Here is a 24903-nt window from a genome sequence, read left to right as displayed (position 1 = left end):
CTTCTTTCAAGGTAAATATGTAAACTCTTGACCTCTAGGCCACAGTTGAACCTGAATTGTTGTTTTTTGTCCTTCATTCTTGAAGAGGACCATGACATCAGGGAGGTGATACCATGACATGCAAGTGAGTTAGGTTTAAGTGAGGCTGGGCTATGCAGAGTCACCAGCCTCACTTTCTCCTCCAGAGTCATCTAGGTCCAGTGGCCAGATAGGGATCAGGAAGCCTGGAGATGCCTCCCTTAACCTGAATGGAGAGTTCAGAGAAGGTTGTTTTCTCTTTCCTTTAGTGAGATGAAGCAGGAACATGATGCAGTTGAAAGTGACAGTGACTAAGGCAAAGCAAAAATGAGATCCCAGTCTCCTGATTCACAGACCAGCGTGTCTTCTACAATTCCACTCCGTTTATTGTTATTGACTCAGTCTTTAATTGGCTTTGCTCATTTCTAGTTGCTATTTACAAAACCTCAAATCATTCTACCCTGGCTATTACTGCAGCTTCAAGTTTTTGAAATTCAATTTTATTTTGTTTTCATGTCATATTTTCTTTCTCCCATATTCTCCTCCATTCTCCTACCCCTTTGAGAAAGCAAGAAAAAACAATCCCATTCCAAATAGGCATTATTACAGAATCTTCTAAAAGAAAGAGCAAGGGGGACAGAAAATAATATCCCATTCCTCCAAGAACCATCTCAGAAGAATAGTAGTAAAGTATTATTGGGCCTTTGGGGAATCACGAAAACACTGGAGACCTGAATATGCACTCAGATCAAAAGACATTTCCTGACTTCTGTTTGTTCTCCACAGACTCCCCTGCCTACTCTAGGGATAGCACTCAAATTTCATAACTACACAATAACCAAGAAGAATGTGAAAGGCTGTGATCATGGATGGTGGGAAATCAATGAGCACATGTAAGTGATTTTCATACAACAACGTGTTACATGAAATAACATCTAAAGGGCTTTGCAAACAGCTATCAGTTAACATTTATAAAGTGCTTTAAGTTTTACAAAACTCTTTACACATATGATCTTCTTTGAGGTACAAATGATTACCGATGGAGAGCAGCCAGCTAGTAGGGTTCTCCATACCACTCACTAGGCTAGGTTATGTAGGTTGGGACTATTTCAAAAGGGACAAAGGAAATATAGATTGTCTTGGAGTCCTGAGCCAGACTAAGTCATCTCTAGATCCCATTTTAAAAAATTGTGCTTTAGTTTCTTTTTTCTATTTAAGAAAAGGCATTTATTTATTTCCCATGGCCTATTTTTCCCTCTCCTCCTACCTCAGCTACACACATAGATGGTCAGGCTCTTGATCTTGTCACGACCCACAAGTGTTCTGCTTCCATGTTAATTAACTCTAACATTCCTTTATTTGATCCTAGTTATTCCATTTCTCCTTCTGCCAGTAGTTGTTCCCTTTTTCATGCCCATTTTCTCACTTATCTTCATTTTTTTCTGTCTACTGGATGCTTCTCTACTGCCTATAAATAGGCCTATGTCTCCTTCAGCTTCAAAAACTCTTCACCTGATCTGTCCATCCTCCCTAGCTATTGCCCCGTATCTCTCCTCCAATTTATGGGTAGACTCCTTGAGACCACTTACAATTGCTTTAATACTCTTCTCCTTGATCTCTTCTCTCTAGGTTTTCCAGAACACTGCTCTTCCCTGGTTCTCCTCTTACTTGCCTGACCACTCCTCCGTCTCCTTGGCTGGATCTTCAACCAGGTTATGCTGTTAATCATGGGTGTTCTCCAAAGCTCTGTCCTGGGTCCTCTTCTCTTCTCACTATGTTATTTCACTTGATAACTTTATTAGCTGTCATGGATTTAACTATGAACTTCAGGCAGATTATTCTCAGATTCATTTGTCCAGCCCTAACTTCTCTCCTGACCTTTAGTCTCATTTATCTAGCTGCCTACTGGACATCTCAAACTGGTTAACACATGAATTCAACATATCCAAAACTGAAATCTTTATTTTTACTGAATTTTAGTTAGTTGATCAGTCACGTGCCAACATTTCACAACTCCATGAACAATGGATCCGTTGTCTGAACGGTTTTCTTGGAAAAAGTACTTGAGTGGTTTGCCATATCCTTCTCCAGTGGATCCTTTTGTCAGACAATCAGAGGTTAAGTGACTTCCCTAGCATCACACAGCTAAAAAATGTCTGAAGCTGGATTTGAACTCAGATCTTCCAGACTCTAGGCTCAGTACTCTATCCACTGAGCCACCAACTACCTCTATTATCTTAGTTATCTTTCCCCCAAAATCTTCTCCTTTTCCTAACTTCTCTCAGTATTGAGGGTAACAGTATTATCCTAGTCACTAATACTTGCAAAATAGGTGTCACCCTTAACTCCTCATCCTCCTAAAGTCAATCAGTTATCGAGTCCTGTTTTTTGTATCTTTGAGATATCTCTCATATATGCTTCCTCTTTTCTCTAGCAGGCCCTCATCACCCTAAACCTGAACTACTGCAGTACCCTGGTGGTCGGTTCTCCCTGCCTCAAGTCTCTTCCCACTCTAGTCCATCCTCCATTCAGCTATTAAATTGATCATCCTAAAGTACAAATCTAACAGTGTCATTCCCCTAGCCAATCAGCTCCCATGGCTCCCTATTGCCTTTAGGATCAAATGTAAGATTCACTGCTTGGCTTTTAGGATATGTAGGTTGGGGCTATTTCAAAATAGACAAAGAGAGTTTTCTTGGGAAGGATACTGGAACAGTTTGCTATTTCCTTCTCCAGTGGATTAAGGCTGCTCTGCCTCACTTAAATCCAATTCATATGCAAGTCAAGATATCATCCAATGAGGTTGCTGATCTTCTTCCAAAATAAAGGACAAGTGACAGCTAAGTGGGGAAGTGGATACAGTACTGGCTCAGTTCAGGTCAGGAGGACCTTAACCCAGATTGCCTCCCTCCCCTCCCCTCCAAAAAGAAGAAAAAGAAAACTAAAAGGAAGGACAAATAACAACAAAGCAAACAGAGGTTAAGTAACTTGCTTAGGCTTAAATTTGAACTCAGGTCTTCCTGACTCCAAGTCAACCCAACCACCTAGTTGTCTCAGACTACTACCTCGTAGGTACTTAATAAATGATTGTTGGCTTAGTTGTGTAGGGGTGCACAAATACTTTGTTTGAAGGAACTTTGCTTGAAGGAATGGATAAAAACTGTTTTTTGAGAAGGTAATATAACTTTAGTTCAAGTTTAAGCTTTGAAGTTAAAACAATGGATTATTATTTGTCATAATGGTGTTTTTGGTGAGATCTTTGCTTACTAATGTTCTGAACTTCAGGAATGATGATCCTCACTACTAAATTCAGGCAAAATTATTCTTGAAGATGTCCTTAGAGGATATCATAGCATTACTGGGAAATCAGCAGAGTACAGTGGAAAGAATGCTGCATCTGGAATCTGAGGTACTGGATTCAAATTCTGACCCTGTCACTTGTGTAACCTTGAACCAGACCTCTATGGGCATCTGTCACCTTTTGTAAAATGAAGTTGTTGGACTAGATTATTTCTTTGACTTCTTCCATTTTATGATGCCACAATCTCTACAATGCTGTGATGAACCATGTTGGAAAAGCAGCAGAATTGGCCCCTGTCTCTGGAGCCAGGTCAGGTCCAATTTGTGACCCCATTTCTTGGCAAAGATACTGGAGTGGTTTGTCATTTCCTTCTCCAGATCATTTTACAGATGATGAAGCTAAGGTAAATGGGGTGAAGTGAATTGTCCAGGGTCACACAACTAGTAAGTGTCTAAGGCCACATTTGAACTCAAGCAGATGAGTCTTCTGGACTCCAGGCCCAGTACTCTATCTACTGTGCCACTTAGCTGCCCTCTCAGGCAGGAGACCTGGGTTAAAAATCTCAGCTCTGAGGCTTACCCCCTATGTGATTTTAAACCAGTCACTTCACCACCACAGACTTCAGTTTCCTCATCTATCAAATGAGGTACTGAGACTAGATGGTCTCTCATTTCCCCTCTCACTCTGAATCTCTGATCAGAACTGCTTTTATATCTACTGGATGTAGAATATGACCTAGGTTATACCTTCTGGCATTGACATTAATTTGGAACTTCTTTGTAAAATTTAGTTGAACAACTATTTATTAATTGCCTATTACTTTCAAAGAACTGCAGATACAAACTGTAGACACAAAATAAAAGACAAAATAGCCTTCCCCTTAAGAGCTTAAAATCTACCTAAAAACAAAGACTTTTTTATAAAAGTTAATTTATTTATTTTTAGTTTTCAACATTCACTTCCATGAGTTTTAAATTTTCTCCTTCTCCCTCCTGCCCCTCTTCCCAAGAAGTCATGCAATCTGATATAGGCTCTACATACACATTCCCATTAAACATATTTTCACATTAGTCATGTTGGGTAGAAGAACTAAAACCAATGGGAGGAACCATGAGAAAGAAAAAACGAAACAAAACTAGAAATAGAAAAGAGCTCCTTGGACCTGCATTCAGACTTCATAGTTTTTCTCTGGAGGAGGATGGCATTTTCCCTCATGAGTCCTTTGGAATTATTTTAGGTCCTTGTGTGGCTGAGAAGGGCTAAGTCTATCAAAGTAAGTCCCTGCCTGCAGGGGCTGGTTACTGTGTACAAATGTTCTCACTTCACTCAGCAAAAACAGAGGCTTTAAAAACTGGCCTATGGGTGGGAAAAAGAACCTTTTTGTTAAGTGGTGTTTTCCAAGAAGTGATTTCTTTAAAAAGTGACCTGCTTGTTATTTATTTCTTTATTTTTAAAATCCGGAACATGTATTTGTTTGCTAGTTGCTCCCAGACTTGGCTCAGCGGGCAGCAGAGTAGTCAGATGTCTGCTGAATTGAAGGTCTGTGGCTCATACTTTTATCTCTCCAGTAGCCTTAAATGCATTTCTTCCTGTGACAACTCTGGAAAAGTTACTGGTTCTGACTGCCTTTTGCGTTAATAACATCTTTTAAAATGCAGATGCAAAATGCAACTTGGGAGGGGTTGGTCATTCACGCCCCTGAGGGAATTCGTTTAAATAGATCTTTCTTCCTTCAGACAGAGCGAAACTGCCCTGAAAACAAGTATTTACTAAAGTAAGGAGAGGTGTTTTTGAAGGATTGTTGTTGTAAGGACTGGGCAGGTCCTGAATGAAGCAATAGAGTGGAAGGCCTGGGATAGCCAGATCCTCCCTGTAAGAGCATTCTGAGCTTAGTGAGTCATTTGAAAAAATAGAGGCCTGGAGACATGTGAGAGCTCAGAGAAGAGCTCAGAAAGAGAAGAGACATCATGTGAAAGGCAAACTTTACCTCCTTTGAGGCCCAGGACTTGTCTTGAATTACCAGAAATCATTATTTCCTCCCTTCCCATCTGTCCCCTCCCAACCTCTGCCTTTCAAGCTTCTGTATTAATAGGGAAACACCATCCTTCTAGTCCCTCGGGCTCACAACATAGGGGTCATCCTCAGCTCTTCACTCTTTTTTGTCTTCCAAATCCAGTCTGTTTCTGAGACATATCAATTTTAATTCCCTGGCAACTCTCCTGTAGGGCCCCTAGACTCCTCTGACCCTGCCACCATCTTGAAGCAAGTGCTCATAACTTCCTATCTGGACTATGGTAGTGTGCTAGTTAGTCTCCTAACCAAAAGCCTCTCCACTCCACTCCATCCTCCTCTCAGCTGTCAAAGGGGTCTTCCAAAGCATCAGGTCTGACCATCTTCATTGGGTCTCTATCACCTCTAGAATCAAATATACAATCTACTGTTTCCTTTTCATAACTTGCTTTCCCCCACATTTCTAGTCTTCTTGAACCTTATATCACCCTCTTTTTTTGTTGTTCAGTTATTTTAGTCATGTCTGACTCTTGGTGACCCTATTTGGGGTTTTCTTAGCAAAGATACTTGAGTGGTTTGCCATTTCCTTTTCCAGCTTATTTTATAGGTGAAGAAACTGAGGCAAACAGGGTTAAATGACTTGCTCAGGGTCATGTATCTAGTACGTGTCTGAGGACAGATTTTAACTCAGGTCTTCCTGACTCCAGGCCCAGCACTTTATCCACACCACCTAGCTGTCTGCCTCCCCACTTTTTCCCCCCACCCCATTTTCACTAGCTATCCCCCACCCATGGAATGCTTTCCCTCCTCATCCCTTCCTCCTGACTTCCTTCAAATCCCAGCTAAAATCTCACCTCCTCCAGGAAGCCTTTTCTGAGCCCTCTTGATTCTAGTGTTTGTCTATTGATTTTCTCTATTATTTCCTACTTTACTGTTTGCACATAATTATTCTCTACCATTAGGTTGTGAGTTCCTTTAAAGCATGGACTGTTTTTTACTTTTCTTTGTATCCCCAGCTCTTGGTACAGTACCTGGCACACAGTAGACATGTAAATGTTTGTTAACTTATTGAAGGTGAGCGAGGATTCAGTTTAAAGTTACACCCTATCAATATGTCTTCATCACATGGGGTGAATTCGATGTACAGACTTGATCTGACCCAATGAATTCTGGCTCTACATTCCTCCCAAGAGAATTGCTGTTAATTAGTTACCTCTCAATTAGTTTCGCCGGATGCCAGCATCTGGATTACCCAGGATTCTTTGGTGCTTCTTTTCCATTTTGGCTTCTCCTTTGACAGCATCACAGTTGATCAGTACTGCCATAGGAAGTTGGATTGGGCAATTCTTAGACAATTCTTCTCGTGAAAGAGAAAGTAAAGAAAGAAGTTAAAATAAATATTTCAAGTGAGATTTCAGGATTATTGATGGATTCCAGTTTCTCAAGTTCCCCCATCCCTATATGGATAATTGAGTGTCTGAGCAGCTATTTCACAGTAAGTGCTTTGGGGCAGCTAGAGTCAAAAGGACCTGAGTTCAAATCTGACCTCAGACACTCACTAGCTGTGTAACTCTAAGCAAGTCACTTCAACATGATTGCCTCCAAAAATTTAAAACAAAAACAGTGCTTTTTATATAGGAGAGGCAGCATGGTATAGCAGATAGAGAACTGTTCTTGGAGTCTGGAAGTCCTGGGTTCAAGATTTGTCTCTGCCATATATTGACTATCCCTTAACCTTTCAGGGCTCTGGACAGCTCTCTAACAAGAATTTGGTAACTTGCATTGACAGAGTTTCATACCAATGAAATCATAGGTCCAGTCCCTATACTAGAGGAAAAAATTGAGTCATGGAGGAGTTAAATCAATCCTGGGTGCTCAAAATATATATATATATATATATATATATATATATATATACATACATGTACATGTATGTATATTTTAAGGAGATATATATATATATATATATATATATATATATATATATATATATATATATATGTCCTAACTCACAGCTTGGAAGGTACCTTAGAGATCATTTGTCTAGCCACATCATTTTCAAATCTGGAAACTGAGGCCCAGAGTAGTAACTTGCCCCCAGTCACACAGGGTTGAGATTTGGATCCATGTTCTCTAACTCCACATCCAGTGTTCTTTCCACTGTACTACTCAAAAGAAGAAGAAAAGCCTAATTATTTGTATCAGGAGGGATATAAAGGATAGCAGCGGCCAAAATGTAAGTGAACTTTTCAAGTGAACATTCAAACCAAAGCTGAACCCATAAAACCCAGTACGCTTCCAATCATTTAATTAATCCACAAGTATTCACTAAAATGCCTACTATGTGTATAGTACTAAGCTAGATTTTGGTGAAATAAAAACAAAAACTTCCAATCTCCTCTGGCAGTGCTAATCAATTGAGAAGCAAAGGAAAGTAGGCCCTTAAATATTTGTGGACTGACTAAGTAAAAGTGAGTGAGATTTCAGTGTGAAGTTACATTCTCTTGTGTCTGAACTCCATCTCATGGGTGAATTCAGTGTACATACTTGATCTGAGCTAATGAATACAGCAGTCCCAGCCCTCAAAAAGCAAAGTCTATTGGGGGAGACAACTCATACATAAAGAAGCATATGCAAAATAAGTATGTGTAGAGGATGGGGTAGAACACCGAACAGCTGGGGAGGAGCTAGAAAGGCTTTATATAGAAGGTGGCCCTTGAGCAGAATTTTGAAAGAAAGGATTTTATGAAGTGGTGTTGAGGGAATGCATTCCTGGCATGGGGGAAGCCAGTGCAAACAGTGAGAGATGAGATATGATCTAACCTGTGGGGAACATCAAGAAAGCAAGTTTGTTTGGACTTTGGAAGCTGGGAAGGGGAGGAGTGAATAATTGGATTGGACAGGTAGGTTGGGGCTGGGCTGTGAAGGGATCTTCAGATTTGATGCCACAGGCTACAGGAGAGTTACATAGATAGACGTACTTTAGGAAACTGTGGGAAGGATGGATTGGAGAGGGGGAAAGAATTGAGCCAGTTGGGAGGCCACTGTCCAGGAGAAGCTAAATCCAGTGTCCAATAGTCTGACCTAGTTATCTCTCTCCTTTGTCTTTCCCCTTTGTCACTCTCTTCTCCTCAGGTACTGTGGTTCTTACATTGATCACCAGACAATTTTCCGAATAGCCAGCTCTGTAGTTCACATTCAACTTCAGTGCAGCTCAAGACTTTCAGACAAACCGCTTTTGGTGGAATATGGTAGTTACAACATCAGCCAACGTAAGATTTTCCTCCCACTTTTGATAGATCCAGTTGCAATCAGTCTACAGATGCCTTTTCATCCCATGTGATCCTCATCCATCCTCCCCAGAATGTGCTAGAGGTGACTCTCCGGATCTTTTTATAGACATTTTTGTGGGTGCCAGTGCAGCAATTTGGCTATCCTGTCTTCTGTCACTCTCACCAGCTTAGTGATATTTTTATGACACTTCCTGCATACCAATTATTGTCATTAAGAGGCAGACTACTTCAACCTACTAGGTTGCTTTCACTTGCCCTTGGCGTCCCTTGCAAATGTGATCCTTCTGAGATGATGGTTATTCATGATTCCATGCAGTATGCTGAAAGGGCTAGAGGAGAATAACTGGACCTGTGATTTTTTTTAGCATAGGGAGCTATCTCAGGTAGGGAAATGCCCTCTACCAATGCAGGCCTGCACTTTTCCTGCGAGAGTCCTAGAAATCTGATCAGAGAAGTGGTATCAAACTCAAGTAGAAACAGGCTACTCATCTCTGCGTAAGGATCCCTGTAGGTGGCATACTGAGTCTTTTAAAAGGAGTGTCATCTACGTTTTGTTTCAATTTTGTTGATTTTTTACTTTTTAATTTAAATTCTATTATTCTGATTTTTGTTCACTTTTCTTGTGTTGTTGCTAAGTCTTGCAGTTGACTGTAGCTGAATCCCTGTACTTTGTACATGGGATTTTCTTGGAGAAGACAATGGAGTGGTTTGCCATTTCCTTCTCCAGTACGTTCCCATTTTACAGATAAGGAAACAGAGGCAAACAGAGTTTAAGTGACCTGCCCAAGGTCACGAAGATAGTGAGTGTCTGCGCCTGAATGTGACCTCAGATCTTTATAACTCCAGGATAGGCACTCTATTCACTGCACCACCTCCCTGCCCTGGTATTATTTGTTTATTTTGTTAAATATTTCTCAATTACATTACAATCTGATTCTGGTATGGGCTGCCTTGCAAGCTGAGTGTTTGACTCCTCTGTTCAGTGAAAATGTTAAAGACTTGCCCAGGGCCATACAGCAGCTTATGTTTTACAGCTTTAAGGCCTCTCTCTGTCCACCAGTATGTGTACACTGCCTCTATCCTGTTTTTAAAACCTTAATAATCAAATGCAGTTGCTTCTGCAGTGACTAGCATTGTAGAGTTTAAATGGTAAATATTGAATTTTAATGTAACTTACATAGTTACTATTTTGTTTTTTAAAGTAGAATTTTAAAAATTGCTGAGTTTTTGTTGCTTATTTATCTTTTCACCATAGGTGCCCCACCGTGGTGGTGTTTTACAGTAGATTAATTACTTCTCATATTATTCTTAATAAGTAGGATTATATTGTCACCCTGAAAATTTCTCAGTCTAGAAGTGCACTGCCTGGCTCCATGCCTGGAATGCATTCCCCTCTTATCTCTGCTTGTGGAAATACTTTTCTTCTGTGACACCCAGCTCAGGTTATTAACCCATTAGGAAAGCATTCCTATAAAATGGAAGCTTCTCATAAACAGAGACTATGCTGACAGTTATGTTTTTATATCCCCAGAGACCAACACAGTTCCTCAAAAAGTATTAGGTACTTAATAGATTCTTTTTTTCATAATATTTTCGGTATATTCTTAAATTTCAGCATACTCTTAAAGGCAGTCAGGAAGGAAACTACACAATTGATTTTAGAAAGACTTTCAGAAAATTACTTGATTTCTGTACTCACACATACATTCCAGTCTCTGAAACACTTGGTAGACTTTTTTTTTTTTTTTTTGAGACAAACAGGGTTAAATAACTGGCCCAGAGTCACACACCTCACAAGTATCTGAGGCCAGATTTGAACTCACGTCCTTTATGAGTTCAGGGCCACTACTCTACTCACTGTACCACCTACTTGCCCCTAGCTGATTCTTGATGGATTGTAGTAGAGTTTGAGGTCTAGTATTGAACTGAAGTCCCAAATTGCCAGTCCACTAAAATTTTTCCGAAGTCCTGATCTGGTGATGAATTTTCTGTGTACAGTTAGACTGCATATAGACTTAAATTATATGGCTCATTTTGGTCTAGATTAACTAGGGAGGTCTGGGCAAAGTCACTTTTGTCCTAAATCTGCTGGAACTTAAAGCTCACAGAATCAACTTTGCTACCAGCAGGACTTCAGTACAGTGGCAGCAAGTACTGCTGTATATTACAGCAAGTAATATTAACCTCCAACCTTCTTAAGGAAAATTGTTGAAGCTGGAGAGAGAGAATTCAGTGTACTTCTGAGGCTGACCGCCCCCAGTGTTCACATGTCTCTTATCCCTCTACGTATGCTGGCTGGGTGGAGAGAAGTCTCTGGACCCAGGTCTGGTACCTCATCTGAAATGCCAATCAGTACATCCCTTTGATATCTCCCTGGAGCAGAACCCCATTTGGCAATTGCTCCAATTCCAATCCATCTAAAACTACTGATTGGATCCTTAACTAGCCATTCCTGATGGATACATTCAAGACTTAGTAATCACCATGAGGCATGACTCCTTTGGCATATTTCTCCCCTTCCATGGCCCATATTGTATTGATTGACTGTCTCTTAGGCTCAATGGCCTTGAGTGTCTTGAAGCAAAGGAAGGAAGAGAACACAAGTTTGATGCCAAAGTCTTGGCTCCAACATGTTCCTGAGCCACATCCTAAGGCTCTTTCCCCTGTTCTCTATTACTCCTCTAGTAGTTAGGCCACTTGACACTTTGATCTGGCTCCCAGATGCTCTTCCTATAAGCCTGCCTGGTTAGATAAGTATGGAACAAATGACTTGTTATTTTCTCTGTGATTAAGAAAGAACATTGGACCTAGAAGAAGGAAATCGAAAGAGAAATTTCATTTACAATAACTGCAGATAGTAGATTTGGGAGTCTTCTTGGCAAGATACACACAAGGACCATTCAAACACAATTACAGAACATTTTTCACACAGATAAAGACAAATCTAAATAATTGGAGAAATCTTAATTGCTCATGGGTATGCCAAGTCAATATAATAAAATTGACAAGACTACCTAAATTAGATTACTTATTCAGTGCCGTACAAATCAAATTACCAAACAATTATTTTTTAGAGCTAGAAAAAATAATAGCAAATTCCTCCAAAGGAACAAAAAGTTGAGAATAACAAAGGAATCAATGAAAAAAAATGAAGGAAGACAGCTTAACCATACAGTATCTTAGAAAGAGGTAATTTATCAATATAATCTGGTAGTTCATAAGAAATAGAGAGGTGGCTCAGTGGAATAGATTAGGCATACAATATATAGAACTAAATGATCACAGTAATCTAATGTTTGATAAACCCAAAGATCCAAGCTTTAAAGACAAAAACTCACTATTTGACAACAAACCACTGGGAAAATTGGAAAACATTCTGGCAGAAACGTAGACCAACATATCACACCATATACTTTTAAAATTATTATTATTTTATTTGTTTTCAGTGTTTTACAATTACTTCCATATATCTTAGATTTTTCTCCTCCCTCCCTTCCCTCCCCTCCCTCCTACCTCCCACTTCCTCCCTGAGACGACATACAATTTTATATAGGTTCTACACATGCATTCCTATTAAATACATTTTCACCTTAGTCATGTTGCATAGAAGAATTAAAATGAATGGGAGAAATCATAAAATAAACCAATACATAATACAAAAGAAAATGATCTGCTTCATTCTGCGACGGAGTTCCATGGTTCTTTCCCTGGATGTGGAAGGCATTTTAAGAGACCATTGGGAATTATTCAAGTCCTTGCATTGTAATGAAGTACTAAGTCTATCAATCAGAAAAATTCCTTGTGCACTGTGGTTGTTGCTGATATCACACCATTTACTAAGAAGATCTCAAAATGGCTACATGATTTAGACATAAAGGGCAAAAGCAACAAATTAAAGGAGTTAAAGAAAAATCTACTTTCACATCTATGGATAAGGGAAGCATTTCCAACTAAACAAGAAATAGAGGATCGTGGGAAGAAAAACGGATAATTTTGATTACATTAAAATAAAAAAGTTTGCATAAATGAAACAAATACAGCCAAATTTAGAAGGAAAGCAGGAAACTGGGGGGAAATATAGAAAGTTTCTCCGGTAAAGGCCTCATTTCTCAAATATATAAGGAACTGAATCAAATTTATCAACATAAAAGCCATCCCAAAAGGCTAAAAACTGTGCATCCTCCTTGACCCAGCAATACAGCTATTAGATCTGTATTTCAAAGAGATCAAAGGGAAAAAAAAGGATCTATATGTATACAAAATTTATAGCAACTCTTATGATGGCAAAGAGTTGGAAACTGAGGGGAAGCCCATCAGTTAGAGAACTGGCTGAACAAGCTGTGTTATATGATTGTGATGGAATACTATTGTACTATAAAAATTGATAAGAGGAAATACCTGGGAAGACTTATATAAGCTGATGCAAAGTGGAGTGGGCAGAGCTAGGAGACTATTGTACAGAGTAGCAGCAATATTGTAATGGTAATCAACTGTGAGAGACTTGGCTATTCTAATCAAATACAACGATCCAAGACAATTCCATAACGCCCATGATGGAAAATGCTATCCTCCTCTAGAGAGAAAACCAAAGAACTCTGCGCGCAGATGGAAGCGTATTTTCTTCACTTTCCTTTTTTTTCCCTTGCTCTCCTTCCCTCCCCTCCTCAACATGACTAACATGGAAATAAGTTTTGCATCACTTCATATGTATAATGAATATTATATTTTTTGACTTCTCAATGAGTAGGGGAGAGGCTGGAAGGAGGGACAAAATTAGGAACTGAAAAAAAATTAAACCAAAGGAAAAGCATTGAATTTGGAATCAGAAGAACTTTGGCTATGCCACTTCCTACTTGTGTGACCTTGGTTAGGTCACTTAACTCTTCTGGGTCTCAGTTTCCTCATTTGTAAAAAATGAGAAACTGGTCTGGATGACCTTAGAGGTTCATTCCCATCTAAATGTGTTATTATGGTATAGTAGAATGAGTGATAGATTTGGATTTAGAGGACCTGGGTTGAAATACTGGCTCTATTACTTAATAACTGTGTGACCTTGGGCAAGTTATTTTATCTCTCAGAGTCTCATTTTCCTCAGTTTAAAATGAGGAAGTTAAAGAGCAGCTAGATAGGCAGTGTGACTGGAGTCAGGAGGACCTGAGTTCAAATTTAGCCTCAGATACCTAACACATTTACTAGCTGTGTAACCTTGGGCAAGTCACTTAACCCCACTTGCCTTGCCCCGCTCCAAGAAAAAAAAATGAGGCAGTTAGATGAGATAACTTAGATGATCCCTTCCAGCTCTAACTTTATAATCCTGTGAACTTCTATTTGACAGATTTTTTAAAAAATCATCATTATTTAATATTAAAATTATCTTACCTATTTAACTTTTGGTTGGAAACAGAAAGCTCCTTTAAACACAATCGTTCCTTCACCAAGCCCTTTCTAAGCACTGAGGGAAAGGTATTGAAATTGGAATGCAGAGCTTGGAATTTTGGTACCTGAATTCAAATCTCAGCTCTGCCACTTACCAGCTGTGCAACTCTGGGCACTTAAGTCACCTTACCTCCCAGTCCTCAGTTTCCTCATCTGTAAAGTGAAGGTATACTTCTATGGATCCTAATAGTGTAGGAATATACACTAATTCCTTTTGGCTCCTGAACGTTAGGAGTTCAGATTCACCATTAACAGAAAGAGCCGATAGATTTCCAGTTCCACTCCCTGATATAGCTATATCATAAACATTGGTTTGTTTTTTTTTTTTTTTTTTTTTTACCAAGGATGAGTTTCAGGAATATAGGTAAATGTTGAACAGCTGATTCATCAGAGGGGAAAATGTATGCATGGCACACTTTTAGGTTTTATCTGCATTATTATTAATATTTTTCCATTACGTTCTTAACTCTAGACAATCAACAAAACAATAAATCAAACCCTGCTTTGCAGTATTTGCCAATTTCCAAGGTATAAATACTTACACTGAACATTTAACAATCAGCTCTCACTAGCCAGTACAAACTGATTCCAGCACTCTGCAGCACTAAATAGGTCTATTTAGCATATTTGACTGAGAGTTCACCTGATATGTTTACTGTAGCCTTATACCTGTTTTCCTTGAACAAAAACAGAGAGCGCTGGCTCTCTATAATGCTTTTGTTTGGTATATTTGATTTTAAATTAAGGAGGTGGCAGTTTGGGTTAATGTAGAGAAATGATTACCGGTAGCGTAGTACAAGGAATCTTCGACTGGGAGTCAAGAAACCAGGGTTCAAATGGGGTCACTTTATTTCTCTGGACCCCAATCTCCCTGTTTATAAAATGAGAATTAGACTGGACAATTAAGTAATATGATGACTCATAAGTCAATTGGACTAGATCAGGGGTCAACAAAATCCAAAAAAACACCTAGCCTAGGATGCTAAGAATGATTTTTACATTTTAAAATAAAGTTTTATTATATTTATAGTATATATGTATGTATATAATATTTAAGAATGTAAAAACAATCCTTTGCTCATAGGTGACCACTGCAGGATTTGGCTGTCCAGCTGTATAGTTTGCCACCCCCTGGGCTTCGTAATTACATGTTCTAATCTCAACCCTGAGAGCCATGATTACAAGCAGAGTCATTAGCATGGTGGCAGCAGGCAGTGTGGCCTTAGAATCCTAGAAAGTCAGAACCAGAAAGGATCTCCAGTCATGCCTTTAGAAGATCTAGAGCTGAACAAGACTGCCAGGTGGACCAGTGGATAGAGCATTGGGCTTGGAATCAGGATGACACATCTTCATGAAATTTTAATAGCTGTGTGACCCTGGGCAAGTCACTTAACCCTGTTTGTCTCAATTTCCTCATCTGTAAAATGAGATGGAGAAGAAGAGTAAACCCTGCAATGTCTTTGCCAAGAAAACCCAAAATGAGGTTGTGAAGAATCAGACATGACTGACAACAACAGGACCTCAGAGGCCATTTTATCCAACCTGCTTCATTTTACAGATGAGGAAACTGAAACCCAGAAAGTCTAAGTAATGTAGTTCAACCAAGACCACACAGCTTTGCTAGTAGGTAGAACCAGTACTCACTGTCATTCTTTATCTCCATATAACTCTTATTGTTCAGTCTTTGTAGTCATGTCCGACTCTTCATGATCTCATTTGGGGTTTTCTTGGCAAAGGTACTGGAGTAGTTCAACATTTCCTTCTCCAGTTCATTTTACAGAAAAGAAATCTGAGGCAGGCAGGATTAAGTGACTTGCCCAGGGTCACAAACCTAGTAAGTAAGTGTCTCAAGACAAATTTGAACTCAGAAAGATGAGTCTTCCTGACTCCAGACCCAGCACTCTATCCACTGTGCCACTTAGCTGCCCCTACAGTCTACATGACTATAGATGGAATATTAACCCAAAATTCCTGTCCATTTGCTTTCTTCCTCATTCCATCAACACCGCCTTTTTAAATTAATTTCTAAGAATAAGAATGTTACAATAAAATTTCTACCAGTGATTCTGCGAAGAAATTATGGTGACATGAAATTAAAATTCCTATTTTACAGGCTTCCTATAGCCATAGCTTGCTGTGGAAATAGGAATAATTAGCTTGACAACTTCCTTTTGAGCATTTGACTTAAGAGATCTTATACCACTTAGGAATGTACTTCACTTTTCTACTTTTTTTGTCTCTAGCTTGTCCAGCAAATCACTTCAGATGTTCTACTGGCTTATGTGTTCCCCAGGCTCAGCGCTGTGATGGCAGCAATGACTGCTTTGATGAAAGTGATGAACTTTATTGTGGTTAGTATCTGGGTTTTCAACTTGATTCTTGTCAATAAAAAGCTCCTTGAATATACACTCTTGTATTTTTAACCGTAGACTATTTTTTAGTCATGTTTCACAGTGACACTCAAACTTCGTTTCTGACTTCCTGCCTAGTCTTCTTGGCCAATTGCATTGGTTACTTTCTGACTTTGACTTCCTGTCTGCTTGACTTCCTGTTCAGTCCTCTCATATCAGTTTGGACCAGCTCTTCCCTTTGCCCCCTCCTCACTATGGCCTCTCACTCCTGGGCTGCTCATGGTTATCGATCTCTTCTGTATCCACCCTTATTTCCTCACTGGCCCACCAGCCTCTCCAATCCCCATAATTGGAGTTCAGTTTGCTGATTTGTAAAAACAAGAAGGCAGAAGAGGGCATTCTTTCACCAAAGCAAAATGATCTTGGAAAGCACACATTGATGTCAAGAGTGGGAGATTGTAGGTAGAAGAGTTAGAGGGGGCTATGTGCTCTCTGTTACTCAGAAGCTATAAAACACTGAAATCCACATATATTTTCATTAAGGAAAGACTCAGTTTCATAACTGAAAGGTTGCCATTAAAGCACATTGAAAAAGACCACCAGAAATTCCCCTTTTCTGAGAATAGTTTCATTTTGGGGAATTTTTGTTGCTGGCAACATTATGTTTATAGACTAAGGGAGAAGCCTTGAGAAACTAATCCATAAATCAATGCTGGTTCTACCCTTTCCCAAACGCCCTAGATGCTGAGCTTGCATATAGTTGCATCAGCTTGCTGTAATTATTTTTTTTCATTAACTCATAGTTGAGAGGCAGCAATGGTATGATGTCTACTGAACAGGATTCAGACCTCAGAATCAGGAAGACCTGAGTTCAAGTGTAGCTGACTATGAGTAAATTGACTATGTAATCATAAATCACATAATCTCTCAGTGACTATCATTTTCAGAGTAGAGAATAATCTACTTTTGTAGAGAGAGTAGACATACCTTCTCTCTGGGAGTTCCTAACCCTGTGGAAATCAGAGATTTAGACCCTGCTCTACATACCATTAAGCAGACCTATATAACTTGGCAGTAAGTAGGGGCCAAAATTAAAATAGGCTAAACTTTGGGCCACAGATAGGTTAGACTAGAGACAGATGGTTGGTTTGTCACTTGACAAACAAGACAGAGTACACAGTGGTAATCTTATATTTTTTGAGCTGCCAGAAATCCTTTGGTGGGCTTCAAGTAGCCATATGTTGTATGGGTCTGCCATAAATGTTACTTAGAGTTAGGCCTCTTTGAACATAATACACACCCCTAGAAAAATTAAAATCAATTTGTATGAATCAACATACACTACATAGATATACAGTGTTAATCATTTTGGTTTAAATAATCATCTAATGAATTGGTGTAACTTCCCACTACTGATCATCATCTGATAGTGGAGGGATAACTCTTCTTTTTCTTTATTGCAACAAATGTTTTACAGCAAAAGGCTTAATTATGTCATTATCACCTCTACAATTACTGCTGTTTAGTTTAGTGAGTATCCACCCACTTTTCTTGAGTTACTCTTTGAGAGTAAATCAGAAACTGAATGAAATCTTTAAGGATTATTGGTGCCACACTCAAAAGAGATCTCTTTTAATACTCAACACCTTCTCAATCCCCTCATTTGCCTCACCCCTGTGACTGAAGGGATAGAGAGTGGAGAAGTAAACTCCTCCCAAAGGGCTCGGAACTTTCAAGGTAACTCTGTTTTCCATTGGCAGCTTGGTTGGTTTCTCCTCTAGGGCCCATACTGGGTACCCCCTGATCCTAGGCTCTTTTTTCTTTTTAATTTGTATTCTCAGCGCTTAGCATGGTGATTAATAAATGTTTATTGAATTGAATTTGTTAAGACATGTGAATATGTCTGTATAATGATGGTGGCATTACAGAATACCAAAGATGATCTACCACTATGCACTGGATTGAATGCCTCGAAGATTTAATTCATTTTCCCAAAGCATTCTCTTAAGTCTCCAGTAACTTAGCTTGGCTGCTAGGTTCAGGGTAGACACTGTTTTGGATACAAAAGGCATTATCTTTGTCCAAAGGAAGTTCATGGGATATTATTAGGATGGGAGTACTGAAGAAAACGCATGGTTTTGCATCTTTGAATACAGAATAATTACTTTTATTAACAAGAAGAAACATTTAAGAATGGACATCCTCCCCTACAAACCATGTGTCTATAGCTTGCCAGCCTTCATTTGAGATGGGCCTCATGGCACCAGGAGGGCACTGGTTTTTGGAGTGATGGGCTAAAGGTTTTTTAAATTTCACCAAGTTTGCATGCCCAATGTGCAGCTGCTGCCTGAAGAGTGGCATTTCTCATCCTTAAAGCCTCCCAACACTGACTCAGACTCACTCGTTTGCTCTCTGCTTCTTGTTTTAGGCATGCTCAAGCCTGCTTGTAATGTCAGTGCCTTCAGATCACAGGCCCCTCTGGTCTGTGATGGCTTTAGGGACTGTGAAGATGGCCAAGATGAACAGAACTGTACTCAGAGTAAGGAATCTTCAGTCTGCCTCCTTTTCTGCAGGGCTTTCCCTAAATCTCTTTCTGTGACATACGTGTCCATTAAGTATGCAATGCTCTTTATCCTTTTGCTTTTCTTGTAGGTCAGAGGTATAGGGAAACTAAGACCCTAAAGTCATTTGATTGACAAGACTCTGCCAGTAGCAATGGCACAAGGCACTACTCTATGCCACTCAACATCTTATGCTCTCTAAGGATGTGCAAATCTGGCCTCTTCTGAATGAAATGTCCTATGGTTTTCCAAGAACATCCTTTTTATTGGTTTACTTCTGACAGGAAGCAAATGATTTTAGTGATTGCTTCTGTCTTTTTTTGTTTGTTTGTTTAAGCAGCCAGCGTTGTAGTGGATAGAGAGCTGGACTTAGAATCAGGAAAACCTAAGTTTGAAACCTGCAATAAACATTTACTATCTGTGTGATGTGGGCAAATCACTTCTCTGAACCTCAGTTTCCCCATCTGTAAGATGGAAATAATAATAGCACCTACCACCTAGAATTGTTGAGCAAATACAATAGCTATAAAGGGCTTTATATATCTTAAAACACTGTATAAATGCGATATTATAACTTTTCCTCCCAGAGTAAACTATGGACTCAAGTCCTTAGCGTCCAATTGCCTTTTATCATAGACTGATCAGAAAAGTCAGCAATTGGCATCGTGTATTTCCAGCAGCCCTCCTCTAATTGCACCACTGTCTTTAAATGAGGCCTGAGAGCTGAGATCATTTCATTTCTACTTTCCTTTTTTTTCCCCTACAGCAGCAAAACACAGCATTTGGCAAAAGTGTACTGAGTAATGACATTTGTGATGACTCAAGTTTATCGTTCCTTGGTGAGGTAACAACAGAATAAACTTCTCCTTTGGTTTCCTTTTAGGAATTCCATGCAACAACCAGACTTTTAAGTGTGGTGATGATGTTTGCTTTAGAAAACAAAATGCCAAGTGTGATGGGATTGTAGACTGCCCAGATGGGAGTGATGAGAAGGGCTGTAGTAAGTATGAAGGAGGATCTTCTCAACTGATGAGGTCTTTATTTCTTCAGTTTATTGGATTTTAAATTTTAATCTCCATCTAACTAAGCTTCGCTGACTGAAAATGTTATTATTAATATAATAGTAATAATAATGCACAAACATACCTTGCATGCATGTAAATGAGCTTAATGTGATTTCTTTCTTTACATGTGCACATTTATACACCTATGCACATACACACACATACATATATGTACACACTTGTGTCTACAAATCACTCTTGGAGTAGCAGGTACACATTGTAGAGATAAATACACACATATACATATGTGTGTCCTCACTGTGTGTATACATGCAAGATATATGTATATGCACATGTATACATCCATGCAAACATATGTATCCTCATTATGTAGCTGTTACCCCAAGAGTGGCTTTTGTAGTCACCAACATTATACACACAACACATGCATACACATATACACATGTATATATGTTGTATACACCTCATGCTTGCTACTTGTTTGACCTTGGACAAGTCACCTAACATTCCTGGGTCTCATTGCTTCTGATGTAAAATAAGGAGGTTGGACAAAAAGTTTTAGGGGTCCACTCCAGCTGCTAGGTCTATGGCTTAAAACTGCCCTAAGATTTTTGGAACATCCTGCATAGGTACATTCATCACATTTCACACAATTGAAACTCATCAGAGCAACATAAAACTTCAGAATGGATGCAACCATTATTGTGAATCCTTGTCAAGTATCATTCCCATCTTTGGAACAAATATTGCTTACAATCTCCTTGTGGTATTTTAATCATTAATTGGTGGTTGCACCTCTTCTTCTCCACCCCTCATTCACCTCCAGGCTTACAATGACCTCCATTTTGAAACTCTTTCAGCATTTGTTCTATTTGGGTTTTATCTTGACTTCCTACTCATATATTCTAAAACTCTTCTGGTTTCTTTTGTCACTTGGTCACCTCTAGCCACCAGCCCTTCCCTCAGGTTGATCCCTCTCAATGTATCTTTGCTGCCTCCCTCCTCTTCCCCAAGCCCTGTCCTATATAGATGGAATGTATTTTTGTACACAGAAAGAAAGAATATGTGTAGAAGTGAGCTGAGGGGAAGTAGTTTGGGTAGCACCAGACTCAGGGAAAACCCAAACGTTCACTCTCCTCTGGAAGAAACAGACACTGATTTACAGCAGTGGTAGATTTCCAATTCCAGGACAAATCTGATTTCATTTCTCTTTACTATTGAAGGTTGCAGCAGGACTTTCTCTTCTATTCTCCACCGCATCATTGGTGGTTCTGATACTCTGGAAGGTGGGTGGCCATGGCAAGTCAGCCTCCATTTTGTTGGGTCTGCTTACTGCGGTGCCTCAGTAATCTCCAGGGAGTGGCTTCTCTCTGCAGCCCACTGTTTCCAAGGAAGCAGGTAAGACAGAAACCCCTTTCCTAACCTGCTGTGGCAATGCTTGCTGCCTTCACATCTCCTCAGGTGAAAGAACTGCAGAATCTCGGATTTGGAAGGGCCTCTTAGGTCACCTAGTTCAGTCAGTATCATATTTCTTTACAAAATCCCCAACGAGAGTATCATCCAGTCAACTAGTAAGTAGAGAACTTTTACTTTTACATAGCATTATTTTTAAGAAAATTTTTCCTTTTATCAAGACTAATGCGCTTCTTTTCAATTTCTATGCATAATTCTGCCCTCTGGGTTCAAGTCAAACATGCCAAATGCCTCTTCCAGACTTTCAAATATTTGAAGGCTGCTGTAATGTTTTCCATAGTTAGCCTTTTCTTTTCAAGACCAAATATCACCAGTCCTTCCTTCCTTCTTTCCACCCTTTCTTCCTTCCCTGATCACACAACTAGTATCTGAAGTGGGATTGGAACTCAGGTCTTTCGTGACTCCAGGGGTGGTGCTCTATCCTCTGTGCTACACAGCTGCCCCCAGTTCTTTTAACTGATTGTCATATGAAATGATCTTAAGTCCCTTCACCATTTTAGTCATTTTTTTTTTGAAAGTTCTCCAGGTTACCAATTCTCTGCCTAAAATGTAGTGCATAGAATCAAACCTAATACTCTGTATGTGATCTGATCAGAATGGAGTATGGTAGATCTAGCACATCTCTCATTTGAGAAAATATGCCTTTCTGAATGCAACCCAAAGTTATATTAGCTTTCTTGTATGGAACTTTTATTTTTCCAAATTTATTTTATTATTTTTTCTAGCTCTGTTGTATTTAGGTTGGCATAGCACTAAACTTGTACACTGATCTTTGTCAAGTTCTTATGTTGGCATGGCCTGCTCATGAACACTGTATTAGCAAGGACCTTGGCTTACACAGGAGGGCCTGATGTACAGGTTCTTAGATCTGCTTTTCTAAAAGGAAAGCAGCTTTTGAGGGGTCAGCAATCTACTTTAATCAAGAACATATATCATTCACTTAGTTTAGGGGGAAAAGTCAGCACCCTGAACTTCAGAGAAACTACAAACAGAAATTACAAGTAGAAATTACAAACAGACCAACAGACAGGGCTTCCAACTGTCTGACCACAGACAATACATATTACCAGAGAGAGATGCATCAACACCTGAATTTTCAAAGCAGGGTATCTTCTTAAAATGGCTGCCCAGAGTCTCATCTGACATAGGAATCTTCTTCCAAAAAATATGCCCAAAGAAAAACCGCACCTCAGAGTATATATAGTCTTTTCAGGGCTGAAGGGCAGGACCCTGTGCCTCATTAGAAATTGACAAAAGGTATCTCAGAGCTATTAATGGGTTGGGAAGATCTTTAACTCTTCTCCCCACCTTCCAACATTAACCTTACAAGCACTTAATGTGACCAACTACTTAAGTTTTTCTTTGTTTCTTTAAGGAACATTTTGCAGTTGTATTTATACAGGTAAATAACGTGCTTCAGTAGGTTGACTCCCAGATGCCTTATGTATTTTGCAGTTATTTTGAATGGAACTTCCCCAGATTTTGTTTCTGATAGATAAAAATGGTATTGATTTGTTGATTTGGTTGCTTTAGTCCTCTCTGACTCTTCATGACCTCATTTGTTTTTTTTTTTCCTTTTTTAACAAAGAAACTAGAATGGTTTGCCATGTCCTTCTTCAACTCATTTTACAGATAAGGAAGGGAGACAAACAGGGTTAAGTGACTTACTTGCCCAGGTTCACGCAAAAGTGTCTGAGGCTGGATTTGAACTCAGGAAGTTAAATTTTCTTGACTCTAAGTCCAGGGTTCTATCTAGTAAGTGCCCTAACTGCCTGTTATTGGTTTATGTGTGTTTATTTTATAACCTGCTAATTTACTGAAGCTATAGTGTCTGTTTCTTTGCCGATTCTCTGGGATTTTCTAAGTAAATGATCTTGTCCTGAGCAATTAGGAATAGTTTTGTCAGGAAAAGGATTTCCAAACAACTAATAGCATGTAAATCGTCAAGCATAGTGGCACACACCTGTAGTCTATAGTGGTAGAGGTAGGGGCTGGAGGATCCTTGAGGTTAGGAGTTCTGAGCTGTAGTAGGGCTAAATTTTATCACACTAAGTCTGGCATCATTGATCCCCTAGGAGAGGAGGGCTACCAGGCTACCTAAGCAGTGGGGGATAAAGAGCCGGTCAAAAGCTGCTGTGCTCATTAGTAGTGGGACTGAGGCTACTATACTTTCAGCCTGGGTGAGAAAGGAAACTCAATCTCAAAACAAAACTAAAAGCTCTAGCTACTTGTTATCCCTAGTGCAAATGTTCTTAGGTACCCTGCCTAATTGTAGTCTTTATTTATTTTCAAATAAGTGTCTTTCTGTCTAATTCTTTAAACCCCAAGTTTTCCTTAAACAAATTCTCCAAATCATATCTTCTAACCAGATGCCTGCCAGTCTGTTAGGTAAATGATTAATCATACATTTTTGGTTTGTGTAAGCATTTTTGCTGACTTAATTCAGTTCAACAAATATTTATTAATTGGGCAAGGCATGAGAAGCACCAGTAGCATATAGCAGGCAACATCAGCAAGTTTCTCAGTCCCCAAGTGACTCTGAGACTTTGAGTTACATTCAAGTTTATGATCTGTAGCATTGGATGAAGGTTTTGTATCAAGAATTCCCCAACAGTTATGAAATAACAAGTCCTACTGAAAAAAGGGGGAGAGGGGCAAGGCCCTATGCTAGATACACTCCAAAGCTTTGAATGCTTCTCTGCCAACATCTAGAGTGAGGCTGCTAAGATGGTGCCTATGGCCATCTTACACACCTCACCTAATATTGTGATTCAATGATTTGCTCAATGCCTTAGTGTGTTGGGACTTAGGATTCAGCAGGATCTGACTAGAAATTTTTACCACTTGGCACAGAAAAGATGACTGGACTACTCTGGCTTCAGAATGGTGCTTACTGTTTTACAAAGTGGGATCCATAGAGACTCTGGTATACTTGAACTCATATCCTAACTCCTAGTTCAGTACTGATTTCACCACCCCACACACTCCCTCTTAAATATTCCTATTTGTAATAAAATAATACCTATACTTTAGCTCTCAATATTCCTTGATCACTTGAGCAGGGCCAAAGCCCCTGAAAACCATTAATTCACCTGTTTCTGTTTGTCACCACGACACAGCCTTGACAGAATGAATGAGAAGACTGGTAGCATTTTATGTGAATTACCAATGAGATGATGCCATTTTTTGTTAAATGTCATAAATAAGTTATGAATTCTTGTTAGGAACCATAGCTCTGGACTGTATTTCTTCTATCATAAAACATATTTCTTGTGAGTACTGAGTGACTGGAGATTTTCATTACAAGTTGCAGTATGTACAGACGGTGTCACCCAACATGGCGAGAGAATTTAAAACTAGGTCATAAAATGATCAGTTAAAGGAAATGAACATATTAAACTTGGAGAAGAAAAGTATAGAGAGACTTGATAGCTG

The 24903-nt window shown here is 39.3% G+C and overlaps 1 protein-coding gene across 1 annotated transcript in view; it reads left to right on the top strand.

Moving 5' to 3' along the window:
• TMPRSS7 (transmembrane serine protease 7) overlaps positions 1–24903 on the top strand; it is an 86733-nt gene that overhangs the window by 51053 nt on the left and 10777 nt on the right. The window contains exons 10-15 of the mRNA XM_072617033.1: positions 805–911; positions 8465–8601; positions 16302–16409; positions 18838–18948; positions 19854–19970; positions 21219–21393. Coding sequence (XP_072473134.1) covers positions 805–911; positions 8465–8601; positions 16302–16409; positions 18838–18948; positions 19854–19970; positions 21219–21393 — 755 coding nt within the window. The remainder of the gene's footprint in view (positions 1–804; positions 912–8464; positions 8602–16301; positions 16410–18837; positions 18949–19853; positions 19971–21218; positions 21394–24903) is intronic.

The sequence above is a fragment of the Notamacropus eugenii genome, chromosome 5 (assembly GCF_028372415.1).
Source record: "Notamacropus eugenii isolate mMacEug1 chromosome 5, mMacEug1.pri_v2, whole genome shotgun sequence".
In the NCBI taxonomy this organism is placed as follows: Eukaryota; Metazoa; Chordata; class Mammalia; order Diprotodontia; family Macropodidae; genus Notamacropus; species Notamacropus eugenii.
Note: the sequence above shows the minus strand (reverse complement) of the source record. Positions and strands in the feature narration are given on the sequence as shown.